The sequence below is a fragment of the Juglans regia genome, chromosome 3 (genome assembly GCF_001411555.2).
Source record: "Juglans regia cultivar Chandler chromosome 3, Walnut 2.0, whole genome shotgun sequence".
NCBI classification, from domain to species: Eukaryota; Viridiplantae; Streptophyta; class Magnoliopsida; order Fagales; family Juglandaceae; genus Juglans; species Juglans regia.
This window is the reverse complement of record NC_049903.1, coordinates 4,121,021-4,140,955: the sequence shown is the minus strand read 5'-3', so window position 1 is coordinate 4,140,955 and position 19,935 is coordinate 4,121,021. Positions and strand designations below refer to the sequence as shown.

At 36.7% G+C, this 19,935-nt stretch overlaps 2 protein-coding genes across 6 annotated transcripts; one reads left to right on the top strand and one right to left on the bottom strand.

The window, feature by feature from the left end:
• Nucleotides 1-389: 389 nt before the first annotated feature.
• On the bottom strand, nt 390-10,621 carry LOC109011598 (cystathionine beta-lyase, chloroplastic-like). Its single transcript, XM_035688345.1, has 12 exons — nt 10,133-10,621; nt 9,287-9,449; nt 9,082-9,191; nt 6,796-6,866; nt 6,584-6,675; nt 6,177-6,264; nt 5,981-6,092; nt 3,733-3,829; nt 3,568-3,649; nt 1,858-1,975; nt 1,039-1,150; nt 390-468 (listed from the first exon to the last, which is right to left on the bottom strand). Exons 1-10 carry the CDS (start codon nt 10,310-10,312, stop codon nt 1,897-1,899), a joined length of 1,074 nt encoding a protein of 357 aa, XP_035544238.1. The 5' UTR covers nt 10,313-10,621; the 3' UTR covers nt 390-468; nt 1,039-1,150; nt 1,858-1,896.
• A 2,483-nt stretch (nt 10,622-13,104) lies between these two features.
• On the top strand, nt 13,105-19,836 carry LOC109002476 (tubulin-folding cofactor B-like). Of its 5 annotated transcripts, none has more exons than XM_035688457.1 (9): nt 13,105-13,401; nt 15,301-15,501; nt 15,566-15,717; nt 15,985-16,103; nt 16,977-17,038; nt 17,141-17,182; nt 17,557-17,690; nt 18,401-18,470; nt 19,384-19,836. In XM_035688457.1, the coding sequence occupies exons 2-9, from the start codon at nt 15,400-15,402 to the stop codon at nt 19,429-19,431; spliced, it is 729 nt and encodes a 242-aa protein (XP_035544350.1). In that variant the 5' UTR covers nt 13,105-13,401; nt 15,301-15,399; the 3' UTR covers nt 19,432-19,836. The 5 variants fall into 5 exon arrangements, with proteins under 5 accessions (XP_035544350.1, XP_035544351.1, XP_018835787.2 ...); XM_035688458.1 differs by having other exon boundaries at nt 15,291-15,501; nt 15,593-15,717; XM_018980242.2 differs by having other exon boundaries at nt 15,291-15,501.
• Nucleotides 19,837-19,935: the final 99 nt, after the last annotated feature.

Sequence of the window (19,935 nt, the reverse complement as noted above, 5' to 3'; positions counted from 1 at the left end):
CTTCAAAATTGTACAAACTAAATCAATCCTACGAAGCTCGCTCCGCAATTGGATCATTCATTCCTACGCACTTTTAGCCATATTATCTATATGTATGTAAATAATCTGAAGCCGTTTCAGGTTACTGCGGGCGCCTACTGAGGTCCATGTGGTCTAAAATCAGCAATTAAGGCCTTGTTTGTTTTTCAAAAACATCTCATCTCACCTCACCTCACCTCATCATTACAACTTTTCCAAATCCTCATACAAAATAAAATAAACAATTCAACTTTTTCAAATTCCAAAACAACAATAATATTAAAAAATATATTCTAACAATATTTTATTCAACTTTTTAACTTTAATCTCAACTCATCTCATCTCATCTCTGAAAACAAACGAGCCCTAAATCATTCACATCCTCGATCCCCACTGATGTTCTGACCAGATCTTCTGCTTGCGTGGGACATGAGGCAGGAAATGAGCTCCCTACCAATGTAAAACACAAACACTTACAAAACCATCTTCTAATAAACTCCACAGTTGGTAAAAAAGTAAACCTACAATGATTTCCACCCAAAAGTGTTCCTCTACAATATATTTTCTTGACGAGTTTACAACCAGATATCTTAAAAAGTCAGAGTATATTCATACATACAGTGAAACATGTTTTGCATGAGATATACAACCTATCAACATTATGTATAACATTCTGGTTTGAGTGAGCCTTAGAGAGTGTTGAATGAGATTCTACATTGCCTGGAAATGAGCTCTTATGATTTATTATGATTCCATCGAGCTCCACTTGCAACATTAACTAATACTGTCCATACGTGACTTGAGCTTTCATTGCATTGTTATAAATAGTATCAGAACCATTATAGCAAGTGTGGACTGAGCCTGTGTTACACCTATAACAGAACGGCTTGACAAGGATGTCGGAGATTTAAAGGAGTGTAATATCTCAGATTGACTGGTGAATGGGTTAACATATAAATGTTTGCCATAGTTATATTGTGTATTGCAGCATCAATCTATAAGTCCGTCTGATGACAGTACCTGGGAATAATGTAAATCATGTCCAGGATGATTAGGAAGACCAGTATAGTAAACTTTCTTCACTTGATGATGGGATGAAAGAAATTCAGCAATCTTCTGTGCATTCTCCTGCCTAAGATGTGAAAACATCTCTTTAGAGTAAGAAAACACAGAGAAGAAGAAGATGAAAGGCAGCACTAAAAGAAACCATTTGCTCTTCAAGAACGATTAGCATAAAATTTAGCATTTGGAATTAATATAGCATTTTATAAATTCTATATTTGTTGCCACATATTCCCTCGGTCCCATAATGTTTGTCCATATTTGCAACTTTTGTTGCCTCGTACTGTTTGTTCAGGTCTAAAAATTATAGCATAAAACTCTAAAATTTTTCCATTTCACATTACAAATCACCAACATGAACACAAATGAAATCTTGAAATGCAAATAGAAACCATTCCCCCATACATCCTTATTCTTTTAACAATTAATTTGGAAAATTGTATTGAGAATTTGAGATGATCAAGTATTCATCAACTTTTTTTATTTGCGGGTAAATTTGGAAAATTCGACAAACAATATGGGACAGAGGTAATATATGACAAAATTAACTAATTCTAGGGTTTATTCCAATGTGGCAACAAACAAATCAATAGGAAAAACAATTTACTCAAGGAATACTGAGTCCCTATTCTGGTCATATCCTGATTTCAAGTCAATAAAGATTATGTCCAAACCCCAATTAACACAAGAAAAATGAAATGAAATGAAATGTCAATATCATTGGATGTCTATAGAAAGAAAAATATGAAGGTAATTAAAGAAGGTTTGAAGAAGCACCTGTTGCTTCTGAACTCGTAAAGCCATTGCCTTAATTCCTCATAAGCAGATCCAACAGCCAAATGGAGCTAGCCCAGAGCCTTCTGCATTTTGTAGGAAATACAAGTCTTTCGCCAAGCTGGAAAATATGAGAACAGTGGGTGAAATTACAGAATGAGATGCAATAAGAAATAAATTCATAACAAGAAAAATATGACAGATGTGGAAAAATTAGAAGATCCAACTGATTTCTCAGGTTGAAAACAAGGTCACCGGATACTAGAGCATAGAGCATGTGTGACAGCTGGAGCCAGAGCATGTGAATGGCGAATTACAATTTAAACCTAGAGTACATCACAACTCCAGAATGCACCAGTGCTAACATATGCAAAAAATAAATGTACAGTTCTTAATAATTTAAGAAGCAGGTAGTATAATGAACTATTAATAATTCCAAGTTTTTAATACTGTAATAAGCTATTTGGGGATGGAATGTACCACTTGCTCCCACTAAATTGTCAAACTTGCATTTTTTTTTTTTTTTTGATAAGTAATAGATAAATTTTATAAATAAGAATGAAATAGGCATAGTCCATGTACACAGGAGGTATACAAAAGAACACCTAAATACATTCTATTAACGGTAAATTAAAGACAAAAAGTCATGCACATTGTTCCCATTTAGTACAATAGCTGAAAACCAAAGCATTGAAGTGTGTACAAAGAAATTCTGCAGCTCCGCCATTGTGCGCTCCTTGTCTTCAAAACAACGCTCATTCTTTTCCGACCAAATACACCACATGATGCACAATGGGATCATCTTCCACACTGCCGCCACTTGGGAACAGCCTTGAATCATTTTCCAACAGCCCAATAAATCCACCACCCTCGATGGCATTACCCAAAGCAATATCAACCCTTCTAAAGATCTCATCCCACAGCACCCTTGCCACCTCACAGTACAATAAGAATGATCTACTGATTCTTCATTCTTTTTACACATATAGCACCAATTCATCACAACGCATCCCCTCTTCCTCAAATTGTCCGTAGTTAAAATCTTCCCAAGAGCAGCAGTCCATACAAAGAAAGCTACTCTAGAAGGTACATGAGACCTCCAAATATTCTTCCAAGGGAAGGGGGCGTTAGCTTGTGATGTCAATATTTTGCAATACACCCTGACTGTACATTTCTTACTGTCAAACTTGCAAATTAAGAAGGCAAATCACCCTCAATTCTCATATCGTATACAGTTTGCCCCTTGTGGTTTGAATTGCTAATCCTCAGTTAAAAAATTACACACACGCACGTGTGCATGTGTAACACAAGCTTAAATAGGACCACAAACAGTCACATACAGATTACGTAATCATATATACGACTACAGACAGGAATCTAGAAAAATACCAACCAAACAATATACAAGCAAAAAAGTGTGTCCGATGTTAGACAATACTATTCATAGAGAAGTCAAACAACCATATGGAACTTGCATCAAACCAACATCATGAAGAGCTTCTACAAATTTTGACCTATAAGATTATCCTCTTAAGGTTTTCAGTCCAGTAAATGCATCAAAGCATGCTATTTTAGTCAGCAACAAGGTCAACACTTGTTTCCAAATGGGTTCAAAGTTTTCAAATATTGAATGAGAGATGGAACTTTGAAAGTACTAAAAAAAAAAAGTAATCTTATATATTCCATATGAAAGAATGGAGCAAGAGACACAACCTTTCCCCTCTCACAGCAAGCACGCCAGCCATGGGATCACTATGTCCAGCAATAAATTTTGTAGCTGAGTGCATAACGATGTCTAGGAAGAGAAGGACCGAGATTATAACAAAGAAATACTGGAATTGGCAAACACCAAATTTACATCTATAACATATTGCTAACCTGCTCCAAGTGTCAAGGGTTGTGACAATATTGGGGACATTATACTATTATCCACAAACAGAAGAGCACCATATTTATGAGTCATCTCTGCTATTTTCTGAAAAGGGATGAATATACCAAAGACAAAAAGAAAAAGTCACTTATTTTGATTATAGCTTTATTTTTTTTGATCAGTAAACAAGATTTTATTGATCAAGAGCATAGGCAAAAGCCCAAGTATATGGAACATATACAAGAGCAACGGCTAGGTGTGCTTTTTTTTTTTTGATAAGTAATCAAAGATATATTAATAAAGATAGGCACAGCCCAAGTATACAAGATGGTATACAAGATCTAGGTCGAAGTAAGAGAAACTAGAAAGTCATGAAAAGTCAGGCCATTAAAATCTAAAGCAATGGCCCATAGAAATAAAGTAAGGAAAAAAAACGTTTTAAGTTCCTCTGAAGACCGCTCTTTGTTTTCGAAAGTCCGATCATTGCACTCTTGCCATATACACCACATAATACAGATCGGGATCATATTCCACATGATACAAGGGATTCATGCAATGATAAGCCATGAAAACCAATTACAATCTACCAATGGAATAAAGTATTGAAAAATAGACTTCTAAGCTCTTCCGTTTACCGCATTTGATATTCAAAACTTCTTTCGTTCCTCTCCCTCCAAATACACTACCATAAACATATTGGAATTATTTTCCAAATAGAGACGTTCTAAGAGTTACCCTGAATGGTTTTCCAAGAAGCTAGAAGGTCCACTACCCATCTCGGCATCACCCAAGCTAATCCCACCCGAGCAAAAACTTCATTCCAAAATGTTCTGGCAATCTCATAATGAAGTAGTAAATGGTCAACCGACTCTCCACTCTTTTTACACATACAACACCAATCTAGACTATGATACGACGTTTCCTTAGATAATCTAGAGTGAGGATCTTCCCCACAGAAGCCATCCATACAAAAAACTTTGCCTCTAGGGGTGCCTTTGATTATAGCTTTATTAATAGGAGATTTTGTTGTATCGCTGGACCTCATGCCTAGGTGTCGCTTTTGTATATGTCCCGTGTACTTGGGCAATGCCTATTTATATCATCAATAAATCAACAGTAATCGTTATTTTGTTAGATGATAAACAAGCTGTGCTTATTATCCAACAAAATAAAATGACACAGATGCATCTAGTGTCCACCATCTGCAACATTCCTTACCTTTCAAACCTTGATTCTGAATTCTTAGATTCTAGCCTCAAAATGTGGAAATATAATGACACAACTATAAAACCGAATTGCACGACATGGAATAACTAATTCAGAGATACAATTTATATTTCATCACCACAAAATTCAGTCTGAATGACTTTTTAGATATCCCAAAATAATTAATCCTGTCTTGCATGAATACTTCAGTTTATATCTTAAAATTTGAGTACCAGTTCAAAATTTTTGGGGTGAACTTACAACAAACATAATGCTTATATTTTGTTTTTTGTTTTTATTGGCACCAGGTGTCCAGGAACAGTGTCTTGATTAATCCCGGGGGTGCACAGGCCCTCGGCAAGGTGTTTCCCGCAAGTTTACCTCAGATAAATAATAAGGGAAATCCCCCAGTCCGATGACCCCTAGAGATTGTTTGCACCCAAGGGGATTTGAATCTTAAACCTGGGGGAGCATACCCCCAAGCCCAAGGCCTTTACCACTTGAGCCAACCCCTAGAGGTTAAATCCACAAACATGGAATCCCTCAAGAGCTTGGAGAAACTCAAGCTAGGAAGAATGAATGCATCGTGCATCCTTACTCTTCTCATAACAGGTCAATAGCGGTAACTCTGTAGCAAAGACTCCATCCATAGATGATTTCCACCATATAGTCCCTTAGTATCTTAGTATCTTGACCACCCTCTCAAGCAGTATTACCCGGAAGGCACTTAGTTTTCACATAACTTAGTCTTATCATAATGGGTCAATCGCAGTATCATAACGGGTCAATAGCAGTAACTGTGTAGCAAAGACTCCATCCAAAGATTATTTCCACCAAATAATCCCACAGTGTCTTGACCACCCTCTCAAGCAGTATTACCCAGAAGGCCACTTAGTTTCACATAACACAAGCTATTATGCATCATATCTCAGCAGATGAACAGCCAGATAGTATATTTTTCTTCATTTCTTATGAGCACGCCGCAGCAACAATGAACCAAATATAGTAGTTGATAACCTGATTTCACCATTTTAGAACAAGACATCATACTCTAATATCAGATATTTGTTGCCGAGGGTTGGTTGGACTCTCCAGCCAGACAAGCTTTGTTTGCCATCCAATGGCAGATGCAACCTCATCCAAATCACTTGTATTTACTCGCCTGTATATTGTAAGGAGTTTAGAGTTAAATATTACATGTAGTTGAGTCAATGTGAACAAAGGAGAAAGAGAAAGAAATACTAACTTCACTACTATTCCATTTTTTGGAATTACTTTTGACAGCAACCGATCAGAACCACCATACAGGTCATCTCCAGCAACAATTTCCTCACCTAAAATGACACTGTTAGAAATATATAAAATGATAAATTTCAAACAGTTTGAACAATTTGCACTCAGCAGCAAACAGAGGAGTGGCTATTTTTTTTTTTTTCATCAAGCCAGTGCAAATAGGACTTTCATAAACAAGATCTGCACGGTGCATGGCAACTATAACTCTAAAGGACACCAGTCCAGCTAATATGATAGCATTGAATAATCATTTGAGAGTCCAATTCATGCATAAGGAATGTTGCTTATAAAAAACAAAACAGGGAGTGCTGCTTATATTAACTTCACGAAACATAATAAATTAATGATGTTGAGAAGCACCAGTTCCAACAAGACGAGAAACAGCAGCCAAAGCAGCCATTCCACTAGTGAAGCAAAATGCTCGATCTGCTTCATCAAGCTTTGCCAGGAGGCTAAGAATACAGCACATAAAGTTCATCAGAGAGAGAGAAACAGAGAAAAGAACAGAATAGTTATTTTAAAGATTGACAAAGCTGATTCAACTATATTTGTACACCAAGCAAAAGTCTCACCTTTCTAAAGCATCCCGTGTAGGATTTCCACTCCTGGTATAATCATAGGGGCCATTTTCGGTTGCTGACAGCTGCATAACAGAGTATTGAAGACACAATTCAAGTAACAAATATATTGAGTATGTTAGGCAATCAAGACACCGCAAAACATTGATAAATGCATAGGGGTGATGCTCACTTAGCACGCTATGAGATAATGGAAGTTATTGATGAGTGTTAACCTTTTTTTATTGATAAACAAAATTTTATTGAGCATAAAATAGACAAAGGCCCGAGTATACGGGACATATACAAGAGCGACGCCTATGCATGCTAGTTTAGACATACAAGGAAGTCACGAAAAAGAGAATACAATTATAATACAACACCACTCATTGTTGAGTCCATCTGAAGAGAATACAGTAATGTTTACTGATTTAAACTTCTTCATCTCTAGTTAACAGAGGACGGATGAGATCTTTAAAAATTTTTTATGACTTTATCAAATGTTAAAGGGGTAGTACATTTAGCACATGTAGAGCTACTCTTTATATATATATATATAGGGGGTAGGGGGTTCGAACGTGGTTCTCCCATTTGGAGACCAGTCCTTATGCCATCTAGTCCAAAGGGGGGATGAGACCTTTAAAATTTGGGAAAGGTTTGACAATAGTTGCATTAAGAATCCACAAAATTCTTAAGAACTATCAAAGTGAACTTTGACAACATGATGGGTCTTGGATAAAGAGAAGTAGCAGGCTAGCAACAAAAGGAGAGCTTAAAGGTATTGGCAATGGAGTGATGGGTAATGTGACATGTGACATAGATTGAAAAGAGGAACAATTAAAAGTAATTGTAAGGGGATTTTTCCCCAAGGCCAAGGAAGCCCAACCATGTGGGAGGGATGGTGCAACAGAGGATGAGACTCGTCGGGGCTCATTGATCTAAGGTCCCTCGGATCATGTCCAGTCATCAAGTGCCCGCCCACACAGCAGGCGCAACATGCGGAGGATCGTCGATCTATTGATAAGGAAAGCACGAATGGACCAAGGGAAGGGCAGACCGAGAGGAGAAGATTGGAGAACCACGCCTCATTTAATGGCTCTGCCGCCCGAACGGCACGTCACATTAATGACACCATCGCAGAGCCACGCCACATTAATGGGACCGTCGTAGAACCACGTCGCATTTAAAGGTTCTGACAAAATGAACAGTATGAGGACTCTAGACCTTATGGTGACAGGCATGATCTACTCTTCGAACTAATAGTATAAATAGCTGATCCCAAGTACGAGGAAACTCTCTTTGATCCCTAGACTTTCTTACTTATTTACTACACTCCAAGAACACTTACTGACTTTGGCATCGGAGGCTCCCCGGCCCCTAGGCCACCATCTCAAAGCCGCACACGTTCTTCTCTTTGCAGGGCCCATTGTGAAGACCTGAGTTGTTGGAGCTTGATCCAAGGGTGTGCGATACACGACATCAACAGTAACTTTTGAGAACATCGTGCACATCAACCTCTCCTCCCCCCTTTAAAAATTGAAGCTTATTGAAAGACCGAATTAAATGACAAGGGGAAAGATGATCTCCTTCAAGATGAACTAAACTACAACTTCAAGGGCACACATTAGATACCAATAAAAAAAAGTGCACAAAGTATAATTATTGAGGAGATAGCCCAAATTGGACAAGTCCATGGTCATCATGACCTTCCTCTATCTACTTCTTGACATCACCACTTATCCTTTTCCCTGAGTGAAACAAATTAAGGCCTCATTTGTTTTCACAGTTCATCTCAACTCATCTCATCTCATTTAATAATTACAATTTTTTCAAATTCTCACACAAAATAAAGAAACAATTCAACTTTTTCAAATCCCAAAACATAATATTAAAAAAAAAATATTATAACAATATTTTATTTAATTTTTTAACTTTAATCTCAATTTATCTCATCTCATCTGCGAAAACAAACGAGGCATTTCCTAGCTTTTGCTTCCTTCATGCGCTAACGGCAAAAACATTACTCAAGAGGTTGAATACTTTCATAGTCCAAAATAATTCACAAGTCATATTTACCCAAGTAATGCATAACAACTAAAGGATCCAGTCCAATAGTTTTTATTTTATAAATAAAAAAAATGACTTAAGTTGCACAATGTTTTTTCTATGAGTAGACTTAAGTTGCATGATTAGAGTCATATGATGCATGAAACTTCTTGATGAATAAAACTCATGTCCCTATCTCCTAAATACTATAAACAAACAAGTTCACGAAATTTAGAGTGAATTTCTCCAGATCACCTGCTTAAAAGTAGCAGTTTGGTAAGGTGGTGTACTGATCGCTTCATAAGGATCAAACTTATTCTCAAAATTCAGCACCATGGTTGAAATTCTTGGCTCCACCTGCGTTTATGCAACAAAACAAAATAACTACAAATAAGGTGAAAACCATATACTTGATAGAATCAACATTCCGTATATTTAGACAGCATCAATATGAAAATACCATTTAGGCACTCTGCTACACCATCAATCAAAGCCGATGTGCTAACATCCATTTCTCTGTCTATTGAACAAGTCAATTTGAACGACCTCCTAAACAACTGGCTTTCTTTCAAAGTTGGTCTATTGAGCGAAAAGTTCTTCAACAAGTTCCGTGAGATTAAGCTCTGAGAAAACACCAACCAGAATTTGAATCAAATCACCCAAAACCTTCAGTTGGATGATCCAGTTTTAAAAAAATGATTAAAATTAAACAGAAAATACTAATAAATAGCATTCTTCCCATGTTTCTAGTTTTTAACGAAAAGAAATCCGACTTCAAATGATTTCGTATTCACACTTCTTCCACTTTTAAAATGAAAACAATAAAACCTGAGTTCCGCCAATATTTTGCTCCACATTTTCTCCTCAACCAAACAGAACGTTAACCCGGAGGATTTATTGACAAGATCGAGTAGGACTTAACCCTAAAATCCGACGCTTATCAAGGAAAGCGGATGGATCTATAAATTTAAGAAAAAAGTAGTTAAAATTGCCAGTCATGTGTTGCATAAGTTCCCAAAACATAAAAAATGAAGCTCAATCTTTATATAAAATGGACATATCGCTTCAATTAAGTAAGGATGCTACAATGTACAGTCGTTTGTAAAAAATATTAATTTCTCTGCTTTCCCAATCTCATTGACCAAATGGAGCATACATTCTTATCATCAAAGGAAAATAAGGGTAAACGATCGGAATCATAAGGCGCAAACGCTGTTGATCCCCCTACCAAACCAAATAAAATAAGAAAGCGGGGGTGAATAGAATAATATAGAACAAGTGTAAAGAGAAATGTTAGGACTCGTACGTGGTCGTTCAGATCAGTGGTGGCGGAGGAAAAGAAATGCCGGAGAGAAATAGAAGACGTCAAAGCCATGGTTGAAGTGGAAGGAAGGAGGGTTTTGGGGCTCAGGCTGCTGATGATATTGGTGGAGGGAGATAGAGCGGGAGCGAATGTATGTGTCGGGGTAGTCCTTGTACCCAACATCAGAGTTGCTCATGTGAAGGAGGATGTGAAGTTGTACTTCAACATCAGAGCTGGAGAGGCATTCTGCAATTGAGGCTGCTTTAGTTGATGCATTGTCATAGGGAATGTCTGCTAAAGATGCAGCCAAACAAACACAGAAAGAAGGGGCTTCGTGGGTATCCAGTTTATGTGTTCTGGAAATGGTGTGTTGTAATTTTGGCCCTCCTGGATAGGCTATTGTGTAGTTTGTGGAGATATGGTGTTGTATGTAGACAAGGGGCGTTGGTAGCATGATCCCTGAGTTCCTTGTGTATATACCGATATATACTTGAAATTCATACTGCGATGAATATAACGACTTTATATGAAGTTCGACTAATTTGGTTTAGCTGGAGATTTGATGTGTTCCTACAAGAGTTTCTTTAATTTGACTTCGTATGTACATGTTAGTAATCCATTTTATTTCTCTAGCTTTTTGGATAGCTCAGCCGGAAAAGATTCTGTTAGGAAGTGTTCCTCTGTATGATTGGGTGGAAATAATTCTCACTTGTCATTAATGGCATTAAGATCATGTCGTGCCAATTTCTTAGACTTGGCCTATGCAGACCTATTGGATGTTCCTCATGCTCCCAGAATGCTTCCACGGGTCATGACTGCTCCAGGAATCATCTCTGACTTGGATGCTTCCACGGGTCAGCCCATGTGGCAGACCGGATTCACTAAAAGTGAACCGGTCCTTTCGTCCATCCGTGATTACCTCGAAAAAGAATTGCCATTAGTCCACTATTTGGATCACTCAAAAGAAAAAATCTACGCAACTTTTCATTCTCCACACACCACATTTTTTTAAAATTTTATTATTTTTTTCTTTCATCAAATTTTTAATATATAAATAATGAATAGAAAAATAAAATTATTTAAAAAAAATAAACTCAAAAAAAAATTAAAAAAATATATTAAAAAATATAAAGATTTAAAAAAAAAGTGGTGTGTAGAGGTTGGGGAGGTTGTGTAGCATTTCTCTCATTCAAAACACACTGTAGTGAAATGATTAAAAACACTCCTAACAAAATTCACTTCTCTCTAATTTCAATTTTTATTTTTATTTTCTCTCCCCAAACCTGTATTGCCCAAGGCCTCCCCCCCTCACTCATCCTCGGGCGGCGATTGCTGACGTGCCATCGACTGTCAAGATGGCGGCCGACGGTGCAGATTTGGCCATGAGGGAGAGAGAAACAGTCGGTGTGGGCTGAGAAATGAGGGTATGGCCGAGGGGTGGACGTCTAGCGTGCTCATGGGCGGCGACATGCGGCTATAGGTGGCGGAATGTGAGCCGCGACGTGGGTGCGTGGGGTTGGGCTACGGCGTGCGGAGGAGTTATGGGCCTCGGGATGGGGGAGGAGAACAGGCTCATGGTGGTGGTCAGTGGTTGCGGCGGGAGGTCGAATCAAAGGTGGATTTGGGCTGCGACGGGGACACAATTAATAAGAGAGAAACGAGAATGAGAGGGGGGGAAACGGGTGAGCGGGTTTTCAGAAAAAAAAAAAAAGAAAAAAAATAGTTAAATCGTGACACGTAAGGTGTGCTATGGATCAACCGTGAACATGGGCTGATCCGTAGCATTACCCTATTATATACTACATTTATTTTATTTTATTTTATTTTTATTTTTCCTATAATAAATATGTTATTTATAGATGATAAATAGAACAATTTAATTAGTTTAATAAGAATAAAATAATAAAAATAATTTTAAAATATGTAAAATATGTAATGTGGAATGATAAATAGCATTCTCTTAAGTTTTGTACCTTGGAATCTTGGATCAAGTTTTCTTATTATTTTTTTATTTTTTTTGCTTTATTGGTTAGCACTGAGCAGCAATTCGAGGTTAGGAAAAATGTTATTTTGCCCATTTAACTTGTCTCTTCATTTTGGCATCTCATATATTTTAATTTTTTTATTTACTAATTAAAGAAGTGACTATTAGTTTATTGATATGTTTTTCTATTTTTAAAAAATATTTAAAAATAATATGAAATATGAATTAAAAAAAAATTAAAAAAATATAAAAGGATGATTTTGGCCTATCAGTAAGGTCCTGCATTCAGAGTAGCACCGCTCTTGAGGTTAGTTAATAGCATTGTCATTAGATTATGCAAATTTAAAAAAAATGAAAAGTTTTGATAATAGAGCTCAACCCTTTTATATGGAAGGGAGTTTTGAAAACGGATAGAGAGAGATTTCGAGTAGGAAGGTGGAAGACGAAAGGAAAAAGAGCAAATGCATCATTCGGTATTTTGCCACGTGGGATGCAGTTTCTCCGTAGTTCTCCTCGTTGGTTGCGTCTAGAGTTTTTCTAATAGAAATAATAAATTAGTGTTGTGAGTCCTACAAAGGGATCCCACACACTAATGTGGCAGTGTGCCACATTTTTTTTTTCCTCTTCTGTGTGAGTCCCCTCCCTTCTTCCCCTTTTCCCTCTCTGTCTCCACCCGTCTCCACCATTCCCATCATTGCCATGGTTGTCAGGGATCACCCTAGGGTTGGCAGAATCCGTTGGCGGTCCAAGCGGCACCGTCCGACGAGGGGATGAGAGCTCCCGTGCACGAAAACGACTCGCACAAGAGAGGCACTCTCATGAATGGAATGGTGTCGCTTGGACTGTTGACGGCTTTTATCGGCTCTAAAGTGGTCTCCAACCACTATGGTGGCCACAGAGAGGACGGAGATAGGCGGAGACAGACGGAGAAGGGGAGGAGAGATGTATGGAAAGAGGGAAAAAAAGAAAGAAAAGAAAAAGGAGGGAGATGTGTCATGTTAGTAAATGAGATCCATTTTTCTATTGAGTCCCTTTAGATTTTACTGTAGCAAGATCTAATGGAAGAAAAAATACTCTCTACCGATTCTCCCTCTCCCCAACTCATTTTTCTCCCGCGGAATTTCCCTGCAGCATAAAGTCCCTCGTTCCTTTCTTCCTTCCTTCTCCACAGAAATTACAAGACATTCCAACTTGGTTCCTCTTCTGGGATTCTACGCAGGGCCGAGGGGAGAGAAGCTTCTTGTTCACCCCTTTTACAGGCGCGGCAATTTGGCAGAATTCATTCTAGGTAACTATATCATTTTCGGTTTGGTTTTGATAAAAATGATGGAAAGGAAAAGAAAGAGTTGGATGTCAGAAACTTATTTTCTTTTTCGGTAAAATTTAGAGGATATGAGGGAACTGAAGCCCCATATCCTGTTCGAGAAAGCTTTCGGCCATGCTGTACGTTAAAAAAGCAGAACCTGCAATCATAATCCCTGTTCTCTTACTCGATGCTTTGGTTTCTTTATAAAAAAAAGGATGGCTATTTTATTTTTGGTTCTTTGATATTTCTTTGGATTAAACGGTTTGCTAATTTTGGTAGCGATGCTTGATTTATAAATGGATATTTGAGTTATTGGATTGCTCGAATCCCTGGTTTAGATTAGGCAAATTAAGGGGAAATAAAACAGGAACAGTTCATCAAACTGAAAACGAATGGCTGACTCAAGTTTCCAATCAGTGTCCTGGAAAACGAATCCCATTTGTTTACAATTTTCAGTCCCCGTGTTCCCCTGATTTTACCTTCTCTAAGTTAATACCTTGGATTAACAGGATGATCAGTGTTGTCAATTTCGTTATATTGAGGGATTTTTCTTTGTTCTTTTGTGTGGAAAGAGAAGGGGGTGTTGATGAGACGTCCTTACCTCAATCCAGATGGAATTTGTTTTCTCTGGATGAATCATGCACATTTTAACCCTAAAAAAAAAAAAAGATTTGGAAGCTTTCCTGCATAATTTATATGTCGGCACCGAGCATTGTCAGTTTCTCATGTCCTCTTCCCCTGAAAATGAGTTGATGATAATGCTGGTTCGCCTTGTCCCTTGGTTGAACAATGTATTTTCCTTGCATAAACAATCTCATTCATTTTCTGATTTAATTTCTGTGTGATGTATTATTAAATTGGAAAAAACATATTATTAGATTTATAATATTTTATTATTATTTTGACTAATAGATGAATAATCCAATGTGAGAATAAATTTTTAGTGGAATAGGCAAATGCAAAATCATGTCATATTATACAAATTTTACATTTGCAGTTACATAATCCAATGCTAAGATAAATATATTTGCACTCTTGAAGTGTGTAAGTGTCGTATAATTTTATTTTTAAAGTAAGTAAATATGAAATTTATATTAAAAAAATTAATTTTTTAATAATAAATCTTATTCTTTTTAAAAGACTGTATCTAATATTATTAAGAGGTTAATTGCAACCTAATGGATTTTGTTTGAGTTTAGAGAGAAGTAATTCTTGGGTATTTTTAAAATTTCATCTTATGACATATATAATTAAAAATGATTGATTATATATGCTGTCTATATTGTCAAATTAATTAAGAATGTTCTATAATTGAGGGTGAAGGATAGTAAAAAAGTAAATATATCGGAGTGAAATATGCATCATCTACGCTGCTGACATCACACGATTTGATTAGTATGAAAAATTTAAAATTAAATCTTTTTGTCAATCAAATCACGTTATATCAGCATTGTGAATGATGTATTTTCGATACGGGCTTGTGAATATGATTTTTCATTTATTTTGGACCTAGACCCGTTTTGAAGAATCTGAAATTATTTGATAGATAAGCTTGACTTACAAGCTTTTTAGTTTTCTAGGTAATGTACTAGTTGTAAAGGAGTATTTATTGGAATGTGGAACCTTTTTATCTGTCTTGATCAAAAAGTAATTGCATTTGTTCTTAGACCTCCCACTCATTAAAAGAACTTTTACATTGAATAAATTAGAAAATTTTGATATCCTCTTATAGTACTTTTCTTCAATTAATATAAAAATCATAAAAAAAATAAATCTTTAACTGTTTAGTATTTAGTGCTATGAGAAAATAAAGAAAATTATAAAGCTTATTTTCGCATTTTACGTTTACTAATAAATGCATATAAATGTAGACGATGCCAGTATCATTTGCGAGGGAGAGGCACTGGTTTGTCTCTGAAGTGTGTAGAAGGGGGAAAGGAACTTGAAGAAAAGGAAGGTAAACGAGTTAAAGTGGTTTTCATGGCTTCTGGGTTACAGATCCAAGGGGACGAGTCCGTGCTCTTGCGCGTAACACATTCCAACCTCAAGTCCTTCTCCGCTGACATTCGCTTCTCGCTTCAGGTAAACAACCCGCCTACCAACCTTCCCTGCCAATTATCCGAACGAATTTCATCTTTGATCTTAGATGCCAGTGGAATCCGTGAAAGAAAAGCTCTGGAGAAAATGTGGCACTTCCGTTAATTCTATGGGCCTTCAGCTCTACGACGATACCAACACCAAGATTTCGGATTTGACCGACAATTCGAGGCCGTTTGGATTCTATTCTCCGCTTGATGGGTAAGACGAATTCACTTTCCTTAATTACACACACACACACACACACACACACTCACATATATAGTTTGGGTTGCTTTTAGAGTTGTTGAAAGTGGCTAGCTTGATGAAAATTGTTGGAAGTATAAAGCACCATTAACTAATGGTTCTAATTTTGCTTGTGGAAAACTTCAAATTCACCTAACATCATAATTGCACGTCTCTGTTGGATCTTGTGCCTTCTGGCTGGTGCAAAGTGCACACTAACCCTTTACATGAATGTTGCTTCAGGTACCGGTTACATGTTATAGATCTTGACCCTTCATCGGTAACCTCTGGTGGTTGGCTGGAAGACACTTCATTGGTGGAGAAATACTCCATTTCAGAAGAAGCTTATGAGAAACGTGATGGTAAAGTTTCCACAAACTGCATTGTTTTTAATTATTAGTGTTATACTTGTGAAAGCTCACATGGTTAAAGTTTTTGTAGTAAAATATTTGACATGACAATTGTTATGACTGAAGTCGTTGGTGGGGAAATGAGTTCCTGGCTTCACAAATTTTAGTTAACTAGACATTACAACACATGCATGCAAGATGTGTATCAATTTTTGGGGTTGTTGGGGACTGGAGTTAGAGTCGCAAGATGCTATGGTACTCGGTGCATACAAACTTCATTGGCCAAAATTGGAATGGGAATTGAACAGTGGCAACAGTACAATTGACATTATGCACTAACTAGTTCAACATAAGGAAGCATTTTGATGTGTATGAACTACTTCCCAATGGAAAATTAATTTGAGCTGATTTCTGGTCCCATATAAATCTATAGTTGCTTAACTCAGAACAACAGGCATATTAAGTGCAGGCCATGGTGAGAAGGGGTTTCCATGCATTATTTTGTTTTTATTCATGGTCTAGGATGTTGTGAAAGGCCTATTTTTGGTTGTGTGATAAGACCTTTCCCTTTTCTTCTTGGATCTTAGTCTTTATATATATATATATATATATATTTTTTTTTGTTTACCATACAAGTGCATCCTAACATATCAGGGGCATTTGTGATTTGACAATATATTTTGAGTCCAAAATAGTGAGAAAGTGCCTCAAGTTTGACAAAAAAGCCTTTGATTATGTGTACACACACACACACACACACAATATATATATATATAAATGTATACATGCACATGTATAGATTGTGAGCGTGTGACCATGACTGTATGAAAGTTGAAAACACATAACAGATTTGATTAACTGTTCATTTACTTTTGTGTGTTTCAGGAACTTTTAGAAAATTTAAGGGAAAATTGAACTCCCAAAATCCATCAACTCCCGGGAACAAGGTAAGCTCCGTGGTTTTATTCTTTTTTGAATTAACAAATAAGTTTTTGTCTATGTAAGCATTGTGCAATTGTTGCTTCGGTTAACTTGGAGTTTATTTATAGATATTTGACAACTACATGGAAGATCTATGTGCCAATATCAAGGTTAGGTGATTCTTTTTTGGTGTATGTGTATGCGTGTTTTTTTGTTTGTGACCTTTTTTCCCCTTTCAACTAGTTATTCTGTTGATGACGAAAATTTAGTGCATTAACTGGAACTTGTATCAGCTGAAGTGATGTTGCATGTCAATGAGGTAAAGCTTTATGGATGAGAAAATCATTAAGCTGTGAATAATTCCCATTCTGGAAAATTCATCTTGGGGGACACTCCAAAAGAAATAAGTTACAAATCAAACATGATGAGCAGATTAATTTATAAATTGTTTCAAGAACAAAGTGGAGTACATTATGCATGAATGGTCGATGCAATGATTAACTTATGTCTTCTCATTTATCCTTTTCTGAATTTTATAATTAAGGTAGGAAATAGATGTGAAGTTGAACTAGGGGAGAAACGAGGTACTGTAAAATTTGTGGGTCGGGCAGAAAACCTGGCACCTGGTTACTGGGTTGGAGTTCAATATGATGAACCATTGGGAAAACATGATGGCATGTAAGTTGGCACTTTAGTTATCAATTTTTTTGATGGTTTTTTGTGGATAATATTTTTCAATTTTTTATGTTTGGTTTCATTTATTTAATATTATTGATGATTTCCTGCAGCAACATACTATTAAATATATGTTTTACGTTTATCAGAAGTGCATGCCAGCCCACAATTTAAAAGGTCTTTGAAGTCATTAAAGAAACTAATTAGATGTAGGATCGCTAGAACTTATTTAGAAAAAACTAGATTCAATTCATATATACCATGGAAATGCTTGTGGAGTTATCTGCGGAAAAAACTAAACATGAATTTTATAGTACCATTCTATTTTTCTGAAAAAGGACTTATTTCAATTATAGATTAGTTCTCAAGGTAAGGCTATGTTCCTACCTGTAAACCAACTCTCAAGGTGAAATAGGCAAAAGAAAAATGAATAAACCAGAGCAAAAATGGCTCCTTTCTGACAATTGTCTCTGGCTGTCTGCTACTTGGGCTTCATTCTTTCTTATATGACTAGTCATCACTCATTTTGGAGTCATTTCAAGTTTTGAACTGTATTCATTTTGTGTTGGGACTCAACTTCTTGCGCTCAAGTGAATTCTTGCTGCTGCTTGCTTGCTTGCCTTTTAGATTGTAAACTTTAATTACCTCCCTCTTTTAATAGATTGCGATGCTATGTTGTCCACATTCATTAGAATCTCTTCAACATGTTTCAGGGTGAAAGGAGTACAATACTTTGATTGCCCTCCGCTTCATGGTGCAATGGTTAGGCCAGACAAAGTAAAGGTGTGTATTCAACTATGCTCTGGCCATCCTTTAGCTCTTGTAATGCTGATTATTATCCTTTAAAATATGGAGGTATTTTACTGTTGGCCTGATCCACACGGTAGGAGCATACTTGGTTTACCTCAATGAATGCGAATCAATGCCCTCACGTAAGTTTAGCTACTTTCATGATTAAAAATGATGGTTTTCAGGCTTGTATTGAGCCTTGCCCAAGTTTCACGAAGTGCTACTGCTGGTTTAACATTTGTGGACCCTCAATCTAGGAAATTTACGTTTGTTGCACACATTGGAATTACTATGAGTAATTACATCTTTCAAAGCATTTCCACATGTTTTGTTCTGAGGACCAAAGGAGTTTGATTGATTGGAATGAGAGAAATTTATTCACTGATCTCAATGTTCTGTAAATGCAAGTAATTGGTGCTTGTCCACTGATTACCAATTAAAAGTCTGGAACCTCGCAAACATGCCATCTCTATTTTAGCCCAAACAGTCGAAAAATATTGCTTTATGGAACGTACCTCACAGTGATGCAAAAGATGATCAATTGTTTCCTTTTCTCCATTCCTTTTTACACATACAACACCAATCCATCACTATAATGTACCTTTTTCTAAGATTTCGAAAGTGATGCCTCTTAAAAGCACAGATCCAAATGTACCTGCTAGATATGATCTATTGATCTGATATATTACTTGCACTCTTATTATTCTGTTCTATAATTCGACTTATTCAATTAGGTAAGCCATAAAAATGTAGTTACACATGCAATATGGTGAACACTAATAAAAATTTGAATGCAAAGTTTGCATCTTAAAAACTCATGGTGCAGACATGTAGACCCAGTGCAAAGACTTCCTCTCAAAAGCCTCAATAATTTAAATGTTGATACAAATCTTAAATCTTGTTTCAGGTTGGCAACTACCCCGAAAGAGATCCCTTTGAAGTGGACGAAATATAAGCTGGTCATGAAGAGACTACTCCGATGCTTCGTGTTTTTATGTAATGCTTATAACCTTCTGGATGTATTGAGACAGCAACTTCTTTACTTGGATCTGTTACAATTAAGACACTTTTGGCTTGAGGGATTGATTTTAACGCTTAAGCGGTAAACGAAGAAGTGGAACTCTTGGCTTGAGTGTTCTAGCAGCAGTCTGGATGTATTTTTGTGTGGAGGACATACTTAATTTTTCAGGGTCGCCAAAAAGGTCGGGGCAGGGAGTGAAACATGCTGCAATTCCCAAGTATGATGAACGATTGCTCACTAGAATCGGCTGATTTTCTTGCGAGTGAAAAACAATGATGAATGATTTCTATTTTCTAACTATACAAAGGAGCTGTGTTGCGAACATCTTGTTTTGTTCAAGTTCTTGGTTTCTCTTCCCCATTCTCTTACTCCAACCTTTTTGTAAGGAAAAGAGACATGTCACGGTAAAAGTGGAGGCCCTTCATGCAGCTACACCGT

Bases quoted from the DNA above. Each gene is read 5' to 3' on its own strand.
- LOC109002476 (XM_035688457.1), top strand. From the start codon at position 15,400: ATGGCTTCTGGGTTACAGATCCAAGGGGACGAGTCCGTGCTCTTGCGC. The intron at 17,039-17,140 runs GTAAGCTCCGTG...GTTTATTTATAG, and splicing joins CATCAACTCCCGGGAACAAG to ATATTTGACAACTACATGGA. The intron at 18,471-19,383 runs GTGTGTATTCAA...ATCTTGTTTCAG, and splicing joins TTAGGCCAGACAAAGTAAAG to GTTGGCAACTACCCCGAAAG.
- LOC109011598 (XM_035688345.1), bottom strand. From the start codon at position 10,312: ATGTTGGGTACAAGGACTACCCCGACACATACATTCGCTCCCGCTCTA. The intron at 9,192-9,286 runs GTATTTTCATAT...GTTTTGTTGCAT, and splicing joins TGTAGCAGAGTGCCTAAATG to AAACGCAGGTGGAGCCAAGA. The intron at 3,650-3,732 runs GTTAGCAATATG...TTCTCTTCCTAG, and splicing joins ACCCTTGACACTTGGAGCAG to ACATCGTTATGCACTCAGCT.